Here is a 24,248-nt window from a genome sequence, read left to right as displayed (position 1 = left end):
TATATAATATTTATAAATAAGCGTTAAAAACTAAAAGCATAAGAATTAATTTATTTAATTTAGCAATATTATTAATAGCTTTTATAACTATTTATAAAATAGCATTATTATTTATATTATTATATAATTTAATATATAGGATTTTATATATTTATTTAAGGGCTTAATAATATTTTTTAACTTTCTTAATAAATTAATATATCTTTATAAAAACTTATTTATATTTAATTTTAATTATTTATACCTTTAAATAAAATTCTAAGGATATAAAGTTTATTTTCGCATTATATTTAATAATATTTAATAATTTTTAATATATATTAATTTAAAGCATTTATAGTATTTATTATGCAATCTTTATAAATATAGATTTTAAGAATTTTGCTTTTTAAAAAGCTATAGCTTAGTTTATAATATAAAGAATTAAGTGTTTGCTTAAATATATTATGTTAATTAAGATTTTATAATTAAATTTATAATTATTATATAATGTAAACTTAAAACGCTTAAGCATAGGTTTATTTATTTAATAATGGTAATATATCTTTTTAATCTTTATTATTGCTTATTTATTAATATTTAAATTACTAGCTTTTTTAAGTATTTAGCATAGTTAATTTATTAATAAATATTTAAAATAATAATAAAGTTTTCTTATTTTTATTTTTAAAAGGAAATATATAGCACTAATAATTTAATTTAAAAAGAATTATAAATAATTTTATTTTTTAAGTATTAATATAATAATTACATTATTAAAGGAAATTATTTTATTTCTAATATTATTATAATATACTTAAAGCTTATTTATATTTATTAAATAAAGCAAAAATAGGGTTTATATTTAAATAATATAAAAATTAATATAATTAATTAAGGTAAAAACTTTTATTATATTAAGTAAATTAATAATTATTTTATTATTAAATTTAACTTTAGCTTTTCTTACAATAATTATATTAATTTAATACTTTAAGTCTTTTTATTGCAATGCAAGAAATTACTTATATTTAGCTATAAATATTAATAATGCTTTTATATTTAGCAAAATTCCTTAAAAATAAGTTTAATTATATTTATTTTTTAAAATAAATTAGTTAATTATAATAATTATTTTTATTTAAAAAATATTATTTCTAATAATTTAATGCATAAATGCTTTATTAGCTAAGAAATTAATATTTATATAATAAACCTTTTTATTAAGTTTTACTTTTATAATATAAGCATTATTATTATAATTATTATTTTAATCTTATTTATCTTTATATTTATAAAATTTATTTTTATTATTTATCTTATATTTCTTAAACTTACTTAAAAAAGTATTAAAGTTATTATTATAATCTTTATATTTATATTATATTAAGTAGCTTCTTTTTGCTAAATATTGCTTATTAATTAACTATTTAATTAATTAATATTCTTTCTTTTTATAAATATAATATCTTTTCTTTTAAGGTTATTCTTCTTTTCTTCCTTTATAAGCATTATTATTTTAAGCTTTATAATTAATATTATAAGATTTTAGCTACCTAAAGCTTAAATAACTTAAATTTAATTAGCTAAATCTTTAATTTCCTTAAAATACTTAAAATTATAATTATTATTCTTTTCTTAGCTTTTAGCTATTATATTTATAATTAATATAATATTAATTTAAGATTTTATTTATAATATAAATTATAATTATATAATTAAGTTATATTTTTATTATAAATTTTAAATTTAAAAATAACTCTTTGCATAATTAAGCTAGTTTAAAAAAAGCTATTTTTAACTTAAGAACTTTTTTATAAGCTTTAATTATTATTATTCTTAAAGTTATTTTTTTTAATATAATTTTAGCTTAATATTTATTAATAAAGTTATAGCTTATTAAGTATTAAATATAAAACCTTATATAAATCTTTATTTAAGTTTTATATTTTTATCTTTATAAATATTATTATTATTTAATTTATATAATAATATTAATAATTAAGATTTATATTAAAATGCATTTTAATTTTAAAGTATATTATTATAAATATATTAATGTAATTTATAAAATAAAAATAATAAGCCTTAATTTAATTTTTAAGCATTTAAGGAAAAACTATATAAAATTAACTTAATTAAATTTTAATATAATAATAAATATTAAAAAATATCTTTATCTTATTATTTAATAAATTATATAAATTCTTAATATATTTATAAAAATTATTAAAGGTTTTTATAAATTATATTAACTTTATTAAATTTAAGCGCTTATTAAAAATATATTATAAAGAAAGAGTTTTATATAAGTTATACTTTTTATTTAATAAAAACATTTTTAAGGTAACTTAAAGTTATATTAAATATAATATATATTTTTAATATAAGCTTTATTTTTATTTTTTTATTAATAATAATAAGCTTTATTAATTATATTAATTTTTAATAAATTACATTATTAAGTTTAGGTTTTATAATTATATGCTTAAAGTTAATAGCGGTAATAAAAGTTATTCTAGGAATTATCTTTTTAGTAATTATTATTATTTAAAGCCTGCCTATAATGCTTATAAGGGCTATATTTATAATTATTATTTTTAAAGTTATATATAATATTTATTTATATTTAATTTTAAGGTTAATAAAGCATTATAAAGTTTATTATTAATTTATTTTAATTTTTCTTTAGCTTAAGCTATAATAATTAATTATAATATTATAGGTTAGTTATTATATTTTATATAAATACCTTATATTTAAAAAAAAACTTTTAAGCATTATTAATAAAAATTTAATAATGCTTTAAATATTATTTATATTTATATTATATAATTCTTATAATAAGTAATAAAAAAGTTATTATTATAAAAGTTTTATTATATATAGTTTATTAAAGTATTTATTAAGTAAGTAATTAAGTATTTTATTAATGCTTTTTATATAAGAGCTGTAAATTATAATTTTAAGTTAATATATTTATAATAAGCTAAGTTAATTAAAGTTTAAGTAAGTATTTTATTAATTATATACTCTTTAATAAAAGTTAATAGCTTTTTAATATTATTAGCTATACTTATAAATTTTTATAATAAATATTATAAGAAATAAAATTAATAAAATAAAGAAATATTAATAAAATAGGTAATATTTAAAAGTAAGTTAATAATAATAATTTAATAATAAGTAAGTTATAATTATTAAAAGAAAAAAGTTATTAATTTCTTTAAACCTTAAAAGCTAAGGCTTTTTCCTATTATTAAGTCCTTTTATATTAGCTAAAAGTATAATATATAACTTATGCTTATTTATAATATAGCGTTATATTAGCTTTAATAATTGCGATAATTATAAGCTTTATTTATTAATAAAACAAAGCTTTATTAAGTTTTGTTAAGTTTTAAAGAGAATTTAAAAATAAGTTTATTTTTAATAAAGTTTTATATATAATAAATATATATTTCTTAAATAGTAATAAATATATATATAGATATTATAGGAAATGCTATTTAGTTTATTTAATCTTTATAATATTTACTTAAGAAGTTTAATAATATAAGGAGGCTTAAAAAAGTAATTATTATTATATAGCGCTTATTAATAAGGAGGATATAATTTTTAAGTTAAGGAAATTTTTATGGGATTGCCTTTTTTACCTTATTAATTTATAATACTTATAACCATTAATTAGTATTGATAGGTCTTTTATATATATAATAATCATATGGGAAGCAATTGTATATTGATGTTGTTCTGTCTAAGTTCTAAGAGGCTACGTGCCCCGGAGGGGATAACTAAAGTAGCCTTTCAAGTGCGAGGGTCGTACTTGCCAACAGGCCTGGTCGGTGGAGTGTGCCGCCTATTCTATTTCGCAGCCTTTGTGCTTGACCAAGGCAAGTCGGTTCTGGGCACTTTCGGAGAGCCCCCCAACAACGACGTCAAATCCAACGGGCGATTCACCATGAAGGAGACGGTCAGCACCGTCTACTATGATCTTCTGCCGGAGGAGGCAAGGTACTGGGCCTCGAAGACCATCGACCAGAGCTACGCCGTGCAGACAACACCCATCTCCCGCGCGGCCTACAAGTACATCCCCTCGACGTATGTCGTGGCCGAAGATGACCATGCTCTTCCCTTGCAGTACCAGGAGATGTTCGCAGCGGCCACGGGCGCTGAGGTGAAGAAGATTAAATCAGGGCATTTGCCTCAGCTGAGCAAACCAGAAGAGCTCGCGGAGTTGATAGAAGAGGCGGTGTCGGCGGAAAAAAGTACATGAAATCTTGCGGATTCGAATACTCCATGAGACCTTGCGGATACAGAAGAGGCGGCATTCTGCACAAATAGCAGTGCTCTTCGAACCCAAAATAGATGCTTGATCATATTAGAGGCAGCTTGAAATGAGTTCGATAAGTTGCAAAAATAGTTAGAAAACTAAAGTTACTCTTACTTCGATTTGAACACAAGTGACGCGTGCGTGCTTGAAGGGTGTCTGTTGTGTCGCCTGGCTGCGGCGACAGGCCGACCTTTGCAACACATGCTCCATCTATTGGGGCGGAATCATACATGACGAGCTTTTCATACTACTGCCCATCTCAAGATAAGCCATTCTGTGTTATGCACAATCTGCCTTGTCATCCTGACACGCATTCTTTTGAGCTCCTACAGGGTTCCGTCCAGTTTTGCGCCCACCGTCCTCAGCACAGGCCTAGCATTCAAGTCATCGTAGGGCTTCGGCGCGCCGGTTCCAAACTTCCCCTGAAGCTCCGGCGTAACGCCAGCGTAATCGACCAACGGCTTTCTAGAGTCGAACCGAGAGGCATCAACCTGTAAACTCGATTAGCTCTGGCTCTTTGACAGCAAAGCAGGGCTCGTGACGTACCCATTGGCCGTGGACGCCGTCGTGATCTCGGAAGGGCAGTTCAATAACGGCGACGGGGCCGGCATTTATATCTGCGGCGTCCAGGATCGCCAGGCTGCCGTAACCAGTCTTCTGGTCCTGGCAGCGGGTGAACAAGTAGCCATCTCCCTCGGGCGAGTCTGCCGACCGCGGTACGAAGCACGGCTCACCCACCGTGGTGTGCTCGCCGGCCTTCCAGACCTTGGTCACGCAGGTTGCGATGTTCGTGTGGGTGATGCCCTCGAAGCCCATGGGACCAAAGGAGCCCTGAAGGCGTGGTTATACGGCTTCCCTGTGTAGCGGTCATCGCAACGCGCTAACTCCCCGGGGATGTCGCTGAGGATAGTGGGCAGCTCCAGCTCGGTCGACTTGGAGTTCGGATCGATCTTGAACCGGACAAACTTCCCGACCGGCGGGACATCCGCCTTTCCAGCATCTACCTCCGGATGCATGGAGGGGAATGCCCTTAGAGAGTCGTTGTTGTGCATGAAGGCATCGATGTAGATAATACCATCTTCTTCGAAATGATTGCATAAATGACCCCAGTAGTGACCCTTCAAGGACTCGAACCATCTTGCCTGCTCAGGCTTGGGATTACGGCGCGGGAGCACACCGAACCGGTTACGCTATGGATTGTCGGTTACCTGAAAGAATGTCGACCTCATGAGCCCAGGATGATCAGATATCTTACCAGATAAGCATTTTTGCGGAAGTGAGTCCCGGCCTCTTTCTTCTTGTGCTCAAGACCCATCTCATGAGTCGCCATGACATAGACTACATAGCTGAGCCCGATCGTCAGCACGGAAAGCGATTTAGTCTTGTTATGACAACACGGTTTAGGGGAAGGTGGCGAACTTATCTGTGATTGCCATCTCATGGGTCCAGGTAACAGCTGGGGTCTTTATCCAGCACTCGTCGATCACTTTACCGTCTTTATCAAATTGATAATACGCGAGATCATTTGGCTAAAATTTGCCAGAACTGCTTCATATTTGCGAGACGGATCGGGTTTACCCGAGGCCGGAAGCCTCCATGCTGTATGCCGCCATCTCGCCCGTTGTGAAGTCTGTTTTCGGGTGTGATGTGAAGGTTTTAGCAGTTACCTGACCCTCAAAGTCGTAGAACCCAGCTGTTTGTTAGATCCTGTTATTTCCCTTCAAGGACTGCGAAGTTCGAACCGAATGTGTCCAGCGTGTCTGGGTCCAAGATCAGTGGAGGGCTATCTTCCTTTAGGACGAGCAGTTTCCCCCGCCAGAACTGAACATGCGTATTTCCGGTACTCTGGACCTCGCCAAATACCCTGGAGTCACCCGCATATGGATTTCTGTAGGTGCCCCCAGAGCGGCTGCCGAGCCGTCCTCTCGATGATGAAACGCGGTGTCCGCACGAACTTCGTCCTGAAGTCAACAACACCATTGGAGAAGCGCCACGCATGAACGGATCCATCTTCATTGATCCAGATATCCTGATTATTGCGGTTGGCGAAGATAGGTTCTATCACTATACAGTAGTAGGTTCCGTCGATGCTTGTGGGCACCGTTCCGCGAACGACGCATGATGCTAATTCGGCATCAAAGCGGGTGGGTTGGTTTGGTAGCAGTCGTCTCGAAGGGTCTTTGTCTTCGAAATGGAAAAGCTCGCTGACAACGAGCTCTTTCACCTTTGCTTCAATACTTGGAGCAGGTTTCTATATCACCGTTTCAATGACCTCCCTCCGAGGCAGGTGCTCCATCATCGAAGCAGGTGCTCCATCATCGAAGCAGGGATAGCCTCAGTTTCCCTGCCCATTTTTCTGGTCTGCTGAAGAACGTATGCGACGAGCCTGGGGTAGACACGTGCGAATGTCTACATTAGAAATGCTTTCACCGCCATCCAGGGTATCGTTTACAATTGGTGACTATTAAGTACTCAAGGCGCCGTGCAGCAGGATCCAGGCCAAGACGGACTCGGCTTGCCAAAGCGCCTCGAAGCATTGCAGATCGATGGCCCATCCACAGAGAGTGACGCAACCAATTAGTACATTCGACTTACGAATCCTTTGAAATACCATATCACTTCCCCTAGATTCATGTTCTAAATCCGGAGACTGCGTATCTCCCCGAAGAAAGCACTGGCACTGGGTTGTGCGGATTAAGGCTTGTGGGGTTGGCAGTCTCAGTTCGGGGTATAGTATAGTTGCAGCGGAATTACTCTCATATGCAATCAATCGTATCATTTTGGCGCTAGTAAGCTGCACAACACACACCACACCCTTTTTCCTCCTTACTTCGTTTTTCAACTATTTTTACCTTCTATATAATGAATATACCCTTAATTTAAATATACTTTATATTAAAAGATAGCTGCTTTTTTTTTAATTTTTTTAATATTTATTTAAGGAAGGTAAAGAAATTATTTAAGGTATAAGGTATATTAATATTTAATTTTAAAAATAAATTTATTTTTTTAAGTGGGAGGTGTTTTTAAGTAAATTTAGATATAATTACCCCCTATTTATAATGATTTTAACGTAATTCTTAAATTTTATTACTCTTTACTACCCCTTTAAATTTAACTTTAACTTAAATTATTTTTAATCTTAATTTAAATATACCTTATACCTTTAATACTTTCTTCTCCCTTCTTAAATCTATATTAAAAGAATTAAAAAGAAAGTAGCTTTCTTTTAATATAGGTGATTATTAAATTAAAGCTATATTAAGAAACTTAAATAAAATATGATTAAAAAAGGGTGTGGTGTGTATTGTGCAGCTTATTAGCGCCAAAACGATACGATTGATTGCATATGAGAGTACACTCCAAGCATCCACAGAGAGCCGGAATACAGGGATTATGAGACAGCAATTGCGGGGAAGCTTCTTCGAGGTGAAGCTCAGGGACACACTAAGTAGATGGAAGCAACCCATCAGGTCGAACCACGGGAAAAAAAATAGACTTGGGGCTGCATTGACAGATATCCAAGAGGTTGATCCCTCGCTGATTTGGAAGGTTAGGAGTTGCCCAACGCGAAACAGGTGGTCCATTCAACTTTAACGGACCGTCGCCACTTTCGAACTGTTGAGGTTGATGGTGAAGACTTCGATATTACTAACTCTGATGCTACTCTGCTGGCTAAAACTAGGGTCTTTCGAGGGGCTGGCGATGAGTAGCAGCTCGCACAATTTTTTGTCGAAGGGTCTCTGACACCGTCGAAGGAAGGTGAGAGTGGGCTGAAGACCCCGTCTCGCGAGAGGGTTGGGATTGTAGTGTAGTTCAATCCTACAGTGTTTGCTATACTGGAGACAGATGGATAGCTTCCACTAGCCACACGCATATAATTCAACTCAGAAGGTTTTGTTATACCTGTCCAATGCTGCACATAGGGTGGTCGTCCAGCGAGAGGCGGGCAGCCCGGTCAAGGAATTGAAAGAAGAGCATTGCAATGGTCCAACATCAGCCGAAGAGGAATGCAGCATTAATCTAGTCTTCCAAAGTTGTAGATGTACTTAGGATTTCCAGCACTTTGCTGTTGTACGAAGTCTTAGAGTCTTAAATTGCTCATCCTCTAGTGGAATAAAGCCAAGTCGGTCAAGCCTACCAAGCTCATCTCCATCAGCACCATATAGGAACAGAGTAGATATTATTAGTACATGACGATTTGTTGGAAAACCAGGCATGTTACCTTGCTACGGGCAAGCACTGCGGAAAACAGACCGAGGCAAATGGGGCCCGGAGCAAGTGGGCTTCCAGCTTAAATAGAAGCCCAAGGAGCCCTTCCCCTAGGAAACCCAATAGAATATTTCCTTCCCCTTATAATTCGCATCATACCTTGTAGAGACTTCAAAGCTTTGTTGTTGTTAACAAAGCCTTGCTCTTCTATTTAGATCGGTCTCACAGTTGCCAAAGCCTAGAGGCCCATGGCATGCTCCCATCATCTCTATAATGCACTCCAACGGGAGGGTCTCATGCGGGTAGGCTGGAAAGATATAGACATTATCAACACACACCTGGGCGACTCCAGCTTCTATATCGGTGGTGGTAATGAAGACACCCCGAAGAAACCGGCAGCCTAATTTACCAAATTCTGCCTCCAGATAGGTGTCACTGCTGTGGTCTTTGGCGACAAGAAGAAGCGACGGGCCGGGATCGACATCTAGTCCAAGGCTGGTCCGAGGGGGATCACGTACGGGTTCCGTCTGGATTATCTTCGCATAGAGATATGTTGAGTCTGAACCTACAGTGCAATCCAGCGCTGACTGCGTCCGCGATATCCCTTCGCACACAGCGGATGGGAATTTGAGTCATCTACCAAGGAGATTTTGCCACATTTTAGAGAAAAGTAGTTCACGATATCCAGAAGATGATTGGGATCAGGAACAGGAAGAAGCAAAGCACCAGCTAAGACGGCTGTCGTCTCCTGCTTAGGCTCATCAGGTCGCTCGCCCCGACTCCACAGGGGGATTCACTCATTGTGCATTCCCCTATCTTGCGTTTGTTATTCGACCGTGGCCTGAGTTAGCTTTTCCGGGGGCCGCATACGCGTTTGTTCGCGTTTGTTGTTCTATGATTGCTGAGCCCCGCTCCTACTGCCACGACCGGTGGTCTGTTCTCTGTGATTGCAGCCAGTTACTGGGGCAATTCACCCCCAAAACCTTCAGATCAATCCCGCTAGGGTTAGTTGGGAGCATGAAGAGTTGTGCCTGAAACTCGTTTCCCTCTTCCCTTCCTCTCTTTCTTTCAGCAGCCGCAATCACAATTTGCATGCCCTGCGACGACCTTTCCACGGAAAGCAAAGTGTGCAAATGATTTCGAGGTCAGATTCCTTGTTTCCATCCTTCGCAGCGCAATCGGCTTCAAACTAACAGGATGCACAACTGCATTCATAGGTACCTGAAGCGATCATGGAGCAAGCCACAAAGCAAACTTTGAAAGACGACTACGAAGTAGCCTCTAGACTGATGAGACGGCACCAGCTGGAGCCGACGGTTGAGGAATTCATGTCCCTGGTCCAACCAATTCTCCACGAGGAGTTACCCACAGTGCGCTCCGAGATCAGGCAGAGGGCAGAGCGAATCTTCGACAACTGGAGAAGCCTTGAGTCCATTGTGCAGCGTCACGAGGCCACCATTCAGAAACGATGGATGAACAAATCACTGATGAAGAGAAGAGAGTTGATTCTCACCACCTGGCCCAACATGGCTCGAGACCACCGCCCAGACATTGTTCTGGAGAACAAGTCCTGCAGTCCCAGGGAGTTAAAGAAGGAGAAGAAGCTATTGCTGCAGGGGAAGCGAACACAGTACAAGATGTATGAGGGATCGCAACGTGAGGCCTTACTAATGCCATACATCAACCTACACGATCTTACCAAATCGGAGCCACTCCTGCTCATGATCAACGCCAGAGCACGCCAGCCTCCACATGCATTTTCCAGGCGGGACCTCCAGCTCTCTACACAAGGTGTTTGGCTGACCAAGTGGCGCTCTTTGGAAGGCTACGTTATGGACTTCGACGGCCGGCAGTCAGGCCCAGAGACTTATGGCGAATTGCGAGAGGGAGAATGGAAGAATCTTGTCTCCTCCACGGGAGCTGACACTCGGCTTGCTAATGGGACAATCAACCCAGGAGACGGTCTATGGATCCTAGAGATTCAAGACCGTATCTACAAATTTGTCTATGACACCGTCATCAGAATACTCCACGACATACCTACTGGCGACTTGACAGGACCCAAGTACAGTATTCAGCCAGAGCCGCCTCTGCCCTCAGCAAACTCCCGAGCAGACAGCGTCGTCTCCCTCGCCACCACCAACTTGGAAGCCATTTACTCCCCGCCCGGAAAAATGGATCTCCGTCGTCTCCAGCTGCTCGTGACTGCCAAAGCGAATGAGGAAGAAGACAAACTTTGGGCTTTGCGTGAGGACCCTGGGCGCTTCTCGGAAGGGTTGAAGGAATTCATTGCCCATCAACCTGAGTATGTTGCAGATCTACTCGGTGCACAACATCCTGTAACCACCATCGATGGATGCAGGAAGCATTATGGGTCCCATATCACAAACCTCGAGGACTTGTTTTCTTTTTTGTTCTTGCTGTCTAATTTCCGTTCTGTCGAGTTCTGGGTCGGCCTTGAGCGGGACATCACGGACCTGGTGGAACTGCAGAAGCAACACTTTGGCAGCAAGATTATCGAATCAGGCGACCCGTTGCCAGAGCCTTTCGCGATGGCATTAGGCAAGTTTGAGTCTACTCTATGCAAGTGTGTTGAGGAACGACTCTTCATCCTGCGAAGGGCGGCCTATTCATCCCCACCGCTTCGACCATATGTTCGAAGAGCCTCACCCGATAGCATCGACCACTTCAACTCCTGTTCGGGCAAGCGGCCACCACAACACATACTCGACTTCATGTCTATCTTGTTCCGACTTTTCCAACAAGACTCTCTCATGAGCAAGGGCCACATTTGCGGTGTCCAGTCGCTGATGGAACAATACGACATGTTCATCAACACCGTCCCAGACGCGCAAGAGGCCGTTTCTTCATACGTAGCCCAAGAGATTTCAACCCTGGCGTTGTTGTCCGAATGTCTGCGACAGATACATCTCTTCCAGCCATGGGCGACGACGGCTCACAGAGAGGTGGAGACGCCGCATGTACAAGATACTCCCGTGGCACATCACTACGGGGAAGAGTGCGAGGAATTCCCGCCTAAGGAGCTCAGGTTGAGTGTTCAGGTCTGGACAATGGCTTCTGATGTAGCAAAGAGCCCGTATCCAGTCCACAAGAAACGCACCGCGATGAATGTGGACGCGATGCAGAAGGCTGAGGCATTGCTTGACCAGATGTGGGCTGCAATGCTGGGGGAAATGGAAGAGCACGACTCTCTGAAACCACACTGCAAGAAGGTTCTTTTCTTCCAAGGCCGTCAGTTGCAGCGGACTCCGGACTGGGTTGAGCCAGTGACCTCCACCAAGAAGACACCACACCAAATCGCATCTCCCGAGGTCCTTGTGCAGTCCTTTGGTGGGCTCAACATCGATGACAACAAGGTGGAAAACTTCCCGATAGAGAAGATCAAAGTCAAGACACGTGGGACACCCGCTCCCCAAGCCTCGGCCTCAACGCAAGACGAGGAGACAGAGCAAGAAGACCAGGACCCAGCCCGTATTATCCAAGTCGACCGACGAGCCCTCAAAGTCTTCGGAGCACTCTTTCATACACCTTCCTCAACGTCCAAGCCAGGTGAAGTGCCGTGGACTGAGTTCCTACACGCCATGCGCTCCGCCGGCTTCAGAATCGAAAAGCTGTACGGGTCGGTCTGGCAATTCACGCCCCACGATGACAGCGACGGCCACGTGGGCGCGGGTATGAGGAGCATCCTGTTCCACGAGCCGCATCCTCATTCCAAAATCCCGTTCTGGGATGCAAGGAGGCACGGGAGGAGGTTGACTCGCGCCTATGGGTGGAGTGGGGAGACGTTTGTTGCGAGGTAGAGATGGGACACCGGCGAACATGCATCATGCACAGATACGAGGTTAGCGAAGGGAAAAAAGGGGTAACTAAGCAGCTGATGAGGTTGGGTTTGGAACCGGAAGGACTGCTCCGCTGTTAGTTGTTTGATCTACAGCAACTTTGCCATCAAATTTGTACTTATACCTTACCACTGATGTATTTGCGCTTTTTGTGTGTGTAAAATATGTGACTTAAATGATACATGAAGATATCTCCCGTTGGCTCCCTGGATCCAGCTACTCGGTACAGTGAATAAGAGGAGAGTGGCCGAGGTATTTGTTTACATCAGATGTCACGGGCTAAGGCCTCTCAGCACAAAGAGATTTGCGCTGGTGTTTCGGCTGTCAGAACATGTCCAAATCCATACCAGCCTCTCGTGTCTGGATAAACCGACCATGATTCTCCTGACGATCTCATCCCACCAAATCTTGCATCTAGCACCACACAGTCCCCTCCTATATTCCTACCAACGTGGCCAACATTGTGCCATATCCCAGCCAAGGGTACTGGTGGTATGGCTAGTTGCAGAGTCGACTAGAATATCCTCTCCCGAGACGTCCGCACACGCGATATTTCGGAACCAGGTCGGGGCATACCTTCCAAGGCCGGCGATGAGCAGATCGTGGAACTCCTCGGCAGATGCGGGGAATCTGCATATAAACCTATTATCTATGCGATGGTCGCAGGCAGTCCTCCTTTGTGACTCGTTGGCGCCACACGACGCCTCTGCAAAAGCAAGCTTTCGCTGTTCAGATGGTCCTTGAGAACATGAGATATTCCTGCCTGAAATGATCTCACTGTGCCACGCCATACACTTGTCAACATCAAACTCAAATTGTAATTGTTCTTGGGCTTTCAAAGCCAGAGAATGTAAATACTCAGGTATAATGAGATCATATACATTTTGTTCGTGATAAAACATTACTAGTGTGCTCTCATCGCATCCTTTCTCTGCCCATTCCAACTACATGACCATCATTATGACCAACATTAACCCAGACCGTGACACTGTTATTCGACAAGGAGTCGCTGAGAATGATTGAGTACAAGTATGCCGATGTGCATCTCTCGGCTTGCAGTGTTGAAGTTTCCATGATCATCCATATTTTGCCCTTGACTGCCGGCAGAGACATTGCATGCGTGCTCCTGCTTTGACGAGTTCCTCGGACAAACAGGTGCGAAGTCGGATCCATCTCGTCCAGCTCTCACAGGAACAAGATAGCGAACCCGGCAACACTGGCCATGCCCACAACCATGATCTGCTGCACAGCTGCAGCAGACGCTCCATTCTCATCGCCGTCATCGGAATCACTCCCATCGTCCGAGGCACCGGTGGAGGAAGAAGAAGAAGACGAGGAAGTGGAGGTGCCGGTGCTGGCGGAAGCAGAGGTGGTCACGGCCGGCTCCGTCTGCGACGTCTGGGTCACGCCGGGGCACTTGTTGACGCATTCCTTCATGGTATTATAGGCCTTGGAATCGGTCAGGTCGTCCGGGTAGCTCGCGTCGACGCACTCCCTGGCGCACGCATATGCGGTGCAGGGCAGGTTGTTTGCATCCCAGAAGGGAGACCCCTTGAGGTCCGTCTCGTACTTGGTGTAGTTGCCAGTGCCGCCGGTGAAGGTGAACTTGTTGCTGTAGTCTATGTCGTCCTCGTCGCCGTCGACCTCGCCAACTCCGATCGAGTAGTAGGTTGCCGAGGGGCCGACTTCTGCCGGGATGGTGAAGTTGCTGGTGGTAGAGAGTGTGGTAGAGTTGGTGAGCCAGCCTATGTTATTTTGTAGCGTCAGCATCTGATCTACATCTGATCCGGGTAGATCATGTCGATCACGGCCAATTGTCACATTGCAGACGTACAAGTTGGTCCAGTTTCGCCTCCGAGGGCTGCCGCCAAGTATACACGGTACTTGTCGTTGCTGTCGAGGTCCTTGGCGGTCACTTGGAAGCTCGTTTCGGCGGCAATGGTGATTGGCACAGTGACATCGACCGCCTGGGCAAGATTCACCAGGGAAGCAGCCAAAGCGGCGTAACTCGCGACGTGGTGATGCATTTTGTTTAAAAGAGTGTGGAGCGACGATCGGCTGTAGTCGCGATGTGGGTGTTTTGAAAGTAAGCAAACGAACAAAGTTTAAGGAAAGTTGATGGAGAACAAACGCAGTCGACGATCGATTGTCAAGTTGAGTGAGGAGTCAAAGATGTATGTCTGCACAGACGCCCTAGCAATGTTGAAAAAAAAGCGGACAAAAGGGGTATTATTTCCAGGAACATCCATATGCAGCTCTGACTCGCTGCCAGCCGCTGCCAACAACAAACCTGAAATCCCGGAGTGGCCCACAAGTCGGCCCGGCGCAGCATCTTTGTTTGTAAGAGTGCATGCGCCCTGCCGCCCAATAAATTAGCAGCGGTTCCAACACATGCAACGGGCGCAGGGAACATGGTAGCAGAGCTCGTGATTTTTGCTTCGTGAAGCAACCGCAATTCCGCGAACCCCTACGACCCGGAATCCGTGACATACCTCGGCCAATTGCACGTAGTCCCCTAGAGGTACTTGGATAACTTATCCCCAGCAATGACCATGCCAAATCTTGTGGCCAAAGCGAACGATTAACATGCGCCCATCGCCCAGGCTGAGCTTAGCCGTCGATCCTTTGTGCATCTGCCGGATCCTCTCGTCGAGGCCTCCCCAAAAGTGCGAAGACCCCCATTCCGGAGCGGTCTGGAGTGGTCTCATTGAAGCGGGTGACGTCGTTAAGGTAAAGCGGCCCGCATTTCATTCTCCACCAGTGCGGGTCGACCCCACCACCCCTGCTCCGTCTCATACAAAATCGATATGCGTAAACTCCGACAGGTGTGGGGCATGGGTTTTGAGGAAACGACAGTGGAATACCCTCCTCTCTTCCCGTCTTGGACAAAAGTGGCCTTCCACATACATATAGGCTAAGCTTTGGGATGCACCTAAGCCGGCGTGGTCACCACCACGGGTTCACTCAATCGAACCAAAGCTTGAATTGAAGATGCCACAAAACTAGCCACGGAACACGTCATTGGCGTACTTGGGTTGAGCACACTTAGGCGCGAGACTGCTGCGACGCTTCCTCAATATAGGTAGTGGCCAACGCCAACTCCCTCAACATGGCGATGATCTCGAAGGTAAGTGTGTGATACTATTTCGCCTCGGCAACATGTGCAGCCATTTTGTCGTATTGGGTTACCAGAAGAGCAGAGGCAACATGTGGGTATGACGCATTTGGAAAAGGGGTTTCGAGGGGTGAGGCAGACTGTCAACCCTTTCAGTCTGTTGTGCTTGATATCTGCCTTGCTCCTCGGCCAGTTTCTCCAACCATCACATTTTCTGGCTGATCCTTTAACCGTCACGACGTGGTATATGCATCGCAGTAATGGCACTGGGGACCGATGAAGTCTAAGCATATTTTGCAGACGATGACAATGGGCACGGGTTCTGTGTATTAGTCCGAGCGGCATAAGTTTACTCCCCTGTGTATTATTCATCCCATGTTATGGATTGGACCAAAAGTTCCGGACAAACAAGTCGAATTCAGATGCATCTACCAACCGGAAGATTTCAATCAGACTGACATGCGAGTCTATCCTGTTCGGGATGTGACCTAAATGCTGTCGGATGCATCGAACAGGGCCTGGGCTTCGATATTATGCGAGCTGCAAGCCCAGGGCCCCAAGTGTTTATGAACTCTAGACATTAGGAGCAAAGTCTGTCTTTCTGATTTCAAAGTCTCTCGCTATTATTTTGCACACTTCCACACTTTTCGTGCCAAGTAAACCCTTCAGTATGACTTCGGCACGTCTTAATTGTCGCCCTGTTACTGTCCTGCGGAGCCTGCGTCCCTGTCTCGGATCGCAGGAAAAGACAAGATGCCGCCTTTGACTATGTGATTGCGGGTGGGGGCACGGCGGGCCTTACACTCGCGGCCAGACTTTCTGAGGACCCTTCTACCTCAGTGGCCGTCATCGAGGCTGGCACTTACTACTCGATCACGGATCCTTTGCTGGCTTCAACTCCAGCAGGCGACACAGTAGGTCTACAGCAGCTGAAGACATTACCTTAACTTGGACACGAGTTCGCAGCAGACGAAGTCCATATCGGCGCTCCTGAACGTCGTTGTCATTATCTTCAACTAACTTGACCACAACCCAATAGCTTTTCGCCGGCAGCTCTCCAACGGACACCGACCCGCTTGTAGACTGGGATTTTGTCACTACATCACAGACAGGTGCAAATAACCGCCAAATTCGCTATCCGCGAGGGAAATGTCTAGGGGGCAGGTGAGCAACCTGTGTGGTTCATTTGGATGTTTTGTCAGATTCGTCGTGCATCGAGGCTGATTGATAGTACAGCTCAGCCCTCAACTTCATGATCTACCAGCGTCCAGACACGGGCTCCATGCAGCTCTGGGCTGACACGGTCGGGGACCAGAGCTACACCTTCGAGAACATGCTGCCATACTATAAGAAGAGCGTGCAGTTCACACCACCTGACACGAATATGAGAGATCCGAATGCAACGACGCAGTATGATGCCAGTGCCTTCGATTCAGCTGGCGGACCCCTGCGAGTGTCGTACGCCAACTATGCACAGCCATTCTCCAGCTATCTCCAGCCGGCAATGGAAGAAATGGGAGTACCCAGGCAAAGGATTTCAACAGTGGGACGGTCATGGGCTCACAATATTGCAGCTCGACAATCAGCCCGGAAAACGAGAATCGGGACTCGTCCCAAACCTCATTCCTCAGCGCGGTGGAGTCAAGGCCGAATCTCAGCGTCTACCATTCAACCAAGGCGAGCAAGGTCGTGTTCGATGGGAACAAGTCTGCCACGGGCGTGCTGCTTGATTCGGGCTACATGCTCTCGGCGAACAAGGAGGTCATCCTCTCTGCAGGAGCCTTTCAAACTCCACAGCTCCTGGTGCTGTCGGGAATTGGGCCTGCAGAGATTCTTCGGAGGTTTGACATCCAGGTCATTGTTGACCGTCCTGGGGTGGGACAGAACTTAACAGACCACATCTTCTTTGGGCCATTGTACCGCGTTAAGGTACAGACTCTCACATATCTCGCCAACAACCTCGCATATGTTGCTGAGCAGTACGCAACAGCTTATCTCCCTTCCAACGAAGGCCCCCTAACCAACCCTGTCTGCGATTACCTCGGCTGGGAGAAGGCACCGCGAGCCAACATCACCGCCAGCGCAGCCACAGCCCTGGACCAGCTTCCCGGCTCGTGGCCCGGGATCGAATACCTGCCGGCACCAGGATACGTCGGGGCCTTCACCAACCTCTTCACGACCCAGCCCAACGACGGGTACCAGTACGCCACAATCCTCGCCGCCCTCGTGGCCCCGCAGTCCCGCGGCACAGTGACCATCTCCTCGAGCGACGTGGCCGACCTGCCCCTCGTGGACCCGCGCTGGCTGACCGACCCGACGGACCAGTCCGTGGCGGTGGCGGCGTACAGGCGCACGCGGCAGGCCTTTAGGTCGGGCGCGATGCGGGCCCGCCCTCGCCGACACGGCCGAGTACTTCCCCGGAGCGGAGGTGTCGGGCGACGAGCAGGTGCTGGACACGGTGCGCGACACCCTCATGACGGTGTACCACGCGAGCTGCACCGCGCGCATGGGCAGGGCCGACGACCCGACGGCCGTGGTGGACAGCCGCGCCAGGGTCGTTGGCGTGCAGAGGCTGAGGGTCGTGGACGCGAGCAGCTTTGCGCTGCTGCCGCCGGGGCATCCTCAGAGTACGGTTTATGCTTTTGCTGAGAAGATTGCGGATGATGTCAAGGATGGGAGGTAGAGTTGGGGCCGATGGTGAAATACTGGGCTTGAAATTTAATCGAGCAGTGTCGTCGTGCCTAGCAACTTTTCAGTAATAACAATGAGTGGGGGAGGGGGGAGGTGGCAGACAACTGTTCATGAATAACGACCAATAAGCACTCATTGTTCAAGCTGGTCCAGTCCTCTCAATCACGCTTAGTTAGGTATCATAGTTGTTGAAAAGGCATATTGTTTAGGCAAATGGGGAGAGATACATCACTCCATGCGGCGAAACTCGACCTAATTTATTGACGGACGGTTCTGAATTGTGTCTAATGGCACTCAAGCGCGCTCATGTTGAACAGACAAGCCAAGACCTCCACCAAATATGCTCAGGGCTTCCTTTCCGCTCCTCATCTGTCCGTGAGCCAGTGACGATGGTCCCGAGCCGCAACCGCAACAACCCCTATCTGCACTTCTCAGCGCCGTTGACAATGACATTCCAGTGCTCGGTTTCGTGGAATATCTGCCCGCGAGTCCAGGATATGGGAGTGTCAAATTCGATGCACCCATCGATTATCTTCCCGGCAAGGTCGGCAATATCGTTGGCAGTGACAGTTGCGCCGATGAGATCCTGTTTTTGAGTCCTTAGCATCAGGACTTGTAAAGACAATCCAAACACAGACATGGAACCTTTTGGCAGGGTGGGAGCTTACGTCGTTGCACCACCAAATCGCCGCGTGGCGGTTCTTCAGGTCGCCACGACACTGCACCTGAGCACAGGTTCCAGGGCCGGAACCCAGGTTGAAGTAGTGGTTGCCGATCTGTTTCAGGGTATCCTTGCAGAGATTGACCATGGGGTATGGGGCGAGGCCGAAGACATTGCAGTTGGGCGTTGGGTCGTCTTGGGCTGCCTTCTCCGGAGACGTACTGTTGAGGTTGTCGACGTCGGGCCAGTCGTAATCGGGTAAGTGGATGTTGATGTATTGGAAGATTTTGTCTGCGGTACCCGTAACCTTGATCTTCTCGCTGTCGGAGGCACCTGGGATGTTCAGCTCCCAGGTCGGGTCGACAATTGTGTAAATGGTCATCTCGCCGTGGGCGTTGGGAGCAAGGAGGGTGTCGTTGTCATAGAAGATGGGCGCGTTGTGGGGGACGACCTGATTTGAACCTTTGTCAGTATTTACGCTCTGACAGTTCGTTTGACAATCCCAAAGCCAATGCAAGTGTTTGTTTGCGCGTTTGGGACCTACATCAGCATGACCGGCACCCATCAGCAGACCCATGAGGATCATGATGGTCATCTTGAAGCCGAAGTCGGTCAACATGGTGACTGTTGAGGAGACTTTATAAGGCAATATAATAGGCGATGATCTGTCTTGCAAGACTTGTGGGAGTGTTGCCAATCCAGGCTTGAATTGCAGAGGATGGTTGTCGTGGTGGAGACGTTCCGTTCTAGAAATGGGCGAGATAGACATGCAGGCCCCTTTTAAGGTTGCGTGAGTGAGTGACTCAAAGGCATAGACCAGATGAAGCAGAGTGAAGAGCTTGCCTCTCCGACTTTGTCCTGGTAATGATGTGTGCTGTTGGCAGCTACGTTGTTATTCACCGTCTCCTGTTACTGCAGCTTGTGATTCATCATTCATTACATCCCAACTTTTAGCGCTATAAGATTTAGATGCTACATTACTTTATTCCCAAATTTACTTCAGTAATTTACCTTCGATCTGTAATTAGGACCCAGTCTCCTTTCGGAGTCAAAGGAGCAGGAGTCAGAACACTGCAGACTGCCAAAACTGCCAACGGAGAAGAAAAGCCAGATCTTGTTCCGAACGTTGGGACCATCTTTAAGCACCATGCCTCTGGATCTTTCCGCCTGATCTGTGCAATGGGCTTCAAGACCACAGCGCTTTTGCACTCTTTCAAGAGACCTACACCTGTTCTCTCCTTGACACACTGACGTCTGCTAATCAAACTTGATCACTTGAAATCCATCAACAAAATCAATCATATATACCTAGACCTTTTCAACCACGCGTGTACCCACGAGTTCCTCAATCGCCATAGCAAAAGCCGCAACTTGAACCATTAATACCGACGATCCTAAGCTTCTCACATTGGTGTGCTGTCATCTATCTCGGATCTACTAAGGATATCGCCAGGCATGAAAGGCGAACTTCTATCTTCCAGCGTCTTCTCCAGCATGTTGCATGCCATAGATAATCCAGAGATACTCATATTCAAGATGATGTGCCGGCCTCAGAGCGAACAGCCCAAATGCAACAGTACAGGGGCACCAGGAGCAGTCCCTCCCAAATTCTTCGCCGGCCGTACGTACACGGATCTGCGTCTCTGGTAGCAAATCACACGAATTTCCAAAGATTGGTAGCGTGCCAAAAATTATTTCTAAGCCAAACCCACTGCTTGCAAACCCTGGTCCCGCATATAAATTTCTAGACTAGAGCCCGCCGGCTCAGTGCATTGCCAGGACGAGTTCCTTGTTGTGGCGACCATGGTCCAGACAAACTGGGCCGATGCTTTTAATAGTACCGTAGCGCGACGGCATCAACCATGTGAATACTGCCGACGCCACCGCCAAGAATACTGCGAAAATTACATACATTGGCGCCCGTCTACAGTGTTTGGTCAGAGCGGCACATGCAGAAAAGGGATATTTGATGGATGGCTCTGCCCTGGGGTTTGCGAGGAAGAAGAGTACGAGCCGGCTTGGACGGTTCCAGCTGGCTTGATACTAGCGTGGCCAGTGTAGCCAGCCTTGCCGCTAGGCTTGGGTGGCCGATCCGGTTGTCCCTCAAGTCTGAAGTCGTCAAGGTCCCATCTACCAAGCTTGACATCTAGACGCCGTGTGGGCCAAAACCGTCAAGTTTCTTAACTCCATCGACAGTTCATCTCTGCTCAAGAAGTGAGTTATTCCTGCCATGAGAATCTTGATCTTCAGTGATTGCAGACATAGAAACTCTCACCACCAGTCTATCAGTTGACTGCAACGCTGCTCTACAACCACCCAAGCTCTTTCACCATACAATTCGGCTTCAGGGATACAAATGTCTGCTCTTTTAAGATGGGTCCGAAAGCAGCTCGAAGAGCACCAGCGTCTCGAGGAAGCGAAAGCACGCGAAACCGAGAGACGTATCCAGCGGGAGCAGCGTGACAGTGAACAGGCTCGAGCCTTATCCCTCACCCTATGCGAGCTACAGCGCAGCATGGACACGCCCATAGCCGCACAGTTCTACAACGACCGTTTCTGTCCCTTCAGTCGGTTGCCGGAAGAGCTCCTCCTAAATGTACTCGACTTCCTCGCCGACGATCCCGTTACGCTGCACTGTCTCCAGGCAGTCTCGAGGATATTCCTGCGTCTTCTTGACCGGGAATCGGACATCTGGAGAGACGAGTGGTATGTCCGTCCTACATATTTGGGAGGAGCTCGCACTATCTATCTCCAACCTCACTTAAAGGGACAATTTCGACCGCTCCTGCAGAGAGACGGGCGGTGCGACAACTGCAGGCACTGGAACCACTTCTCTGTGTGCCAACCGTTCGACGACTGCAAATTCGCGCAGAGGCACCGACGGCGCGATTACAGGAAGCTTTATTGCGGCGCGTGCGATACTCAGCACGACATCTGTCAATTCTCCAAGAGATCTCAGCAGCAATGGGAATTCCCACGATCACGACGATGTCTAGGCCAGGAGGGATCGGTGCAGCTGTGTGAGCACGTGCAGATCACCTGGGCCAGCATCACGGCTCACATCGACGAGTGGCGGCGGCGGCACAGCGAAGGGGGAGGAGGTTTGAAAGCCTGCCTCGACAGTTTCAACATTGAGTGTTGCGATGCCAGCCACGATACGCGTTGCACAGCCTTGGAGGCGCCGACATGGCCGCGAGCCCGCCTCCGTGCTTCCACTGCCTTTTCGAGCTGGCATACTGTGGTTCTCAGTCTGGAGTGGGCGCCCCACAGCCGCATCGACTCGCTCAATCTCACCGCTGATGGCCGGATACCCGCTCATGAGCTGAGGGCGAATTTTCAGAGGCTTCGAAAGCTGGGGCCAGCGGATACTCTGTATCCTGCGAGCCGTCCTGGCGGTCTACCCGAGTTGGCGTGCATTAGCAGTTCGTGCCCTTTTGTTTACTACAAGACGGAACAGGACGACGAGACCCCGGCATGTCCATCGCTTCCTCATGGGTGGCAGTTATCGCGTTATTGCAAAAGCTTAAAAAGCAATGATGGAAGCGGGACAAGTGGTCGGAAGCTCCAAATCATGCCTCACCGCCTGAAAAACGCTGGCGGTACTGGCATTTCCTGGCAATGTTTTGTGACCAGATACATGGAAGACATCGTTATCTGCAAGATGACAGCCATAATGGATCCTACCATTAAGATTATCCCCACCGACTACTGGCTCCACGCCATGGATACCGACACATACCCCCACCCGGAGGCATGTCAGATCAGGCCTCAGTGCAGGGACGAGACCTGCGTTAACTACCATCGAAGGAGAATGGATTGCTGCTTGTTCGGTAACAGATACTTCAGTGGCTCATTTCCGGTAATCTAGTCCATGCATCCGCGATTTCAACATTTACGTCCAACAAATAGCGCAAAGACAGGACTTTTCATCAGGGAGTTGGTATGAGATGCAGATCCGCCCCGGGTTGAATTATGCTCTCTGTCGCCTGCCAATATGAATACAACTTGCGACATGGATTTGTGACACGACGAGATTTTGTTCTCTCTTCCTTGATTTCTAGCCACTTTAAGTTGGCACCAAAATCTCCGCGGAGGCGAGCGTGCCATCACTCCGACCGGGAGTCAATGACGGGCTAAGCATGACCTTCCTGCACATTTTCTGTGCTTTTTTCGTCCTTCTCTCCCTCCATAGGAGGCTTCATAGGAGGGCCACCTGTTCGGGCGTCTGTCCCAGTCTTGGGTAGCTGTCGACATCCCGCTTCTATCGCGTGCGGCGGACCAGTAGGATCTTTTCGTAGCTGACATGTGTCCCAGACAAGGCGAAGAGTTCCGCTCCGTTAAAATGGGGTAAATAGCCGTTGATGTACGATATGAAATCCAAGGACGTCTTTGTTACCGGCACGTAACGAAAACGCACTGGCCTGTTTTTCAGATGGTTGAGACTTTGCCTCGAGATTCGATATTCCGGGTCGTAATCATTCACGGTAGCCACCAGGGTTATGGGACTAGGAAACACAACCGAATCGAACAGATTATTCATACAGCCTCGCACGAAATTACCAATCGCTCGAGACCTGATCTCTTCAGAAGAGAGAGTATGTTCATGTCTCGAGCCGATGAGTTTTATCTCGACAAGCTCTTCATTAGGCCCCAGGCCCCTTTGACCCACATCTGACATAGTCGTGCCGCTAGATGGTCGCCATGCTGACTGCAGAGAATAGATATTAACCGCAAGATTCTGGATGTATTGGATGAAGGGGGGCTGAGCCGGGAAGACTACTGACCTCCTCGGAGTTCTCATCGAGCTGACGCTGGCCCTTCGTTCGTGACAGCCAGGTGTTGATGTCTTCTTGTGTGTAACTTTGTAGCTTGTCGGCCTCAGGCAGCTGGTGCGGCCGCTTTTGGACGAGGTCTTGCAATGTATAAATCCCCGGTGCCCATGTCGGGACAGAAGTCCGCGTCCTAGAAGAAGCCAGGCGAATCGAGTCAATGAAGCTCAGGCTGGGCCTTGGGATGGTTGGACTCCAGATGCTCCGCGCAGCGGAAACTTGTAGACCGGGGGCCAAAGAGGGCGAACGAGACAATAGCAACATCGCAAGTGTCTTCAGATCCTTCACCGCGGATGAGGGCAAGTCGATGTTGACACAGAAGCGAGTTCTCGTATGCCTGAGCACAGCTTGTGCAGTGGGGCGAGGTTGTGAGGGGAGGTCGGGTGGAACCTGAACCCTAGACCCCGCAGATAAGATAAGACGGCGAGACTGCATAATTTCCGGGGTCAACCCCGGGGCAGTTCACCCAAGAATCTGAATAGAGGGGGAGTCTGTGTAGGGCTGTTCTAAGTTAGTTCTGCTTGAGCACGTCCCTATTTTGGGCAAACTGAGCGGCTGTCAGCCGCGC

General features: G+C 45.6%; 7 protein-coding genes across 7 annotated transcripts; 4 read left to right on the top strand and 3 right to left on the bottom strand.

Annotated features, from left to right (window-relative positions):
• Positions 1-3,940: 3,940 nt before the first annotated feature.
• On the top strand, positions 3,941-4,255 carry INS49_002966 (uncharacterized protein; the record flags this gene model as incomplete). The annotated part of the gene is made up of 1 exon (XM_043163766.1): positions 3,941-4,255. The coding sequence occupies one exon, from the start codon at positions 3,941-3,943 to the stop codon at positions 4,253-4,255; it is 315 nt and encodes a 104-aa protein (XP_043032272.1).
• A 383-nt stretch (positions 4,256-4,638) lies between these two features.
• INS49_002965 (uncharacterized protein) lies at positions 4,639-5,837 on the bottom strand (the record flags this gene model as incomplete). Its single annotated transcript, XM_043163765.1, has 5 exons — positions 4,639-4,803; positions 4,859-5,077; positions 5,134-5,502; positions 5,568-5,658; positions 5,800-5,837. 5 exons carry the CDS (start codon positions 5,835-5,837, stop codon positions 4,639-4,641), a joined length of 882 nt encoding a protein of 293 aa, XP_043032271.1.
• A 3,919-nt stretch (positions 5,838-9,756) lies between these two features.
• INS49_002964 (uncharacterized protein) lies at positions 9,757-12,345 on the top strand (the record flags this gene model as incomplete). Its single annotated transcript, XM_043163764.1, has 1 exon — positions 9,757-12,345. The coding sequence occupies one exon, from the start codon at positions 9,757-9,759 to the stop codon at positions 12,343-12,345; it is 2,589 nt and encodes an 862-aa protein (XP_043032270.1).
• Positions 12,346-13,569: 1,224 nt separating this feature from the next.
• INS49_002963 (uncharacterized protein) lies at positions 13,570-14,411 on the bottom strand (the record flags this gene model as incomplete). The annotated part of the gene is made up of 2 exons (XM_043163763.1): positions 13,570-14,129; positions 14,219-14,411. The coding sequence occupies 2 exons, from the start codon at positions 14,409-14,411 to the stop codon at positions 13,570-13,572; spliced, it is 753 nt and encodes a 250-aa protein (XP_043032269.1).
• A 1,082-nt stretch (positions 14,412-15,493) lies between these two features.
• INS49_002962 (uncharacterized protein) lies at positions 15,494-18,182 on the top strand (the record flags this gene model as incomplete). The annotated part of the gene is made up of 5 exons (XM_043163762.1): positions 15,494-15,511; positions 16,539-16,663; positions 16,736-16,957; positions 17,074-17,823; positions 17,861-18,182. The coding sequence occupies 5 exons, from the start codon at positions 15,494-15,496 to the stop codon at positions 18,180-18,182; spliced, it is 1,437 nt and encodes a 478-aa protein (XP_043032268.1).
• Positions 18,183-18,608: 426 nt separating this feature from the next.
• INS49_002961 (uncharacterized protein) lies at positions 18,609-19,470 on the bottom strand (the record flags this gene model as incomplete). Its single annotated transcript, XM_043163761.1, has 3 exons — positions 18,609-18,776; positions 18,859-19,302; positions 19,396-19,470. The coding sequence occupies 3 exons, from the start codon at positions 19,468-19,470 to the stop codon at positions 18,609-18,611; spliced, it is 687 nt and encodes a 228-aa protein (XP_043032267.1).
• Positions 19,471-21,207: 1,737 nt separating this feature from the next.
• On the top strand, positions 21,208-21,847 carry INS49_002960 (uncharacterized protein; the record flags this gene model as incomplete). The annotated part of the gene is made up of 2 exons (XM_043163760.1): positions 21,208-21,557; positions 21,619-21,847. 2 exons carry the CDS (start codon positions 21,208-21,210, stop codon positions 21,845-21,847), a joined length of 579 nt encoding a protein of 192 aa, XP_043032266.1.
• Positions 21,848-24,248: the final 2,401 nt, after the last annotated feature.

This window comes from Diaporthe citri (assembly GCF_014595645.1).
Source record: "Diaporthe citri strain NFHF-8-4 chromosome Unknown scaffold_1, whole genome shotgun sequence".
NCBI classification, from domain to species: Eukaryota; Fungi; Ascomycota; class Sordariomycetes; order Diaporthales; family Diaporthaceae; genus Diaporthe; species Diaporthe citri.
Note: the sequence above shows the minus strand (reverse complement) of the source record. Positions and strands in the feature narration are given on the sequence as shown.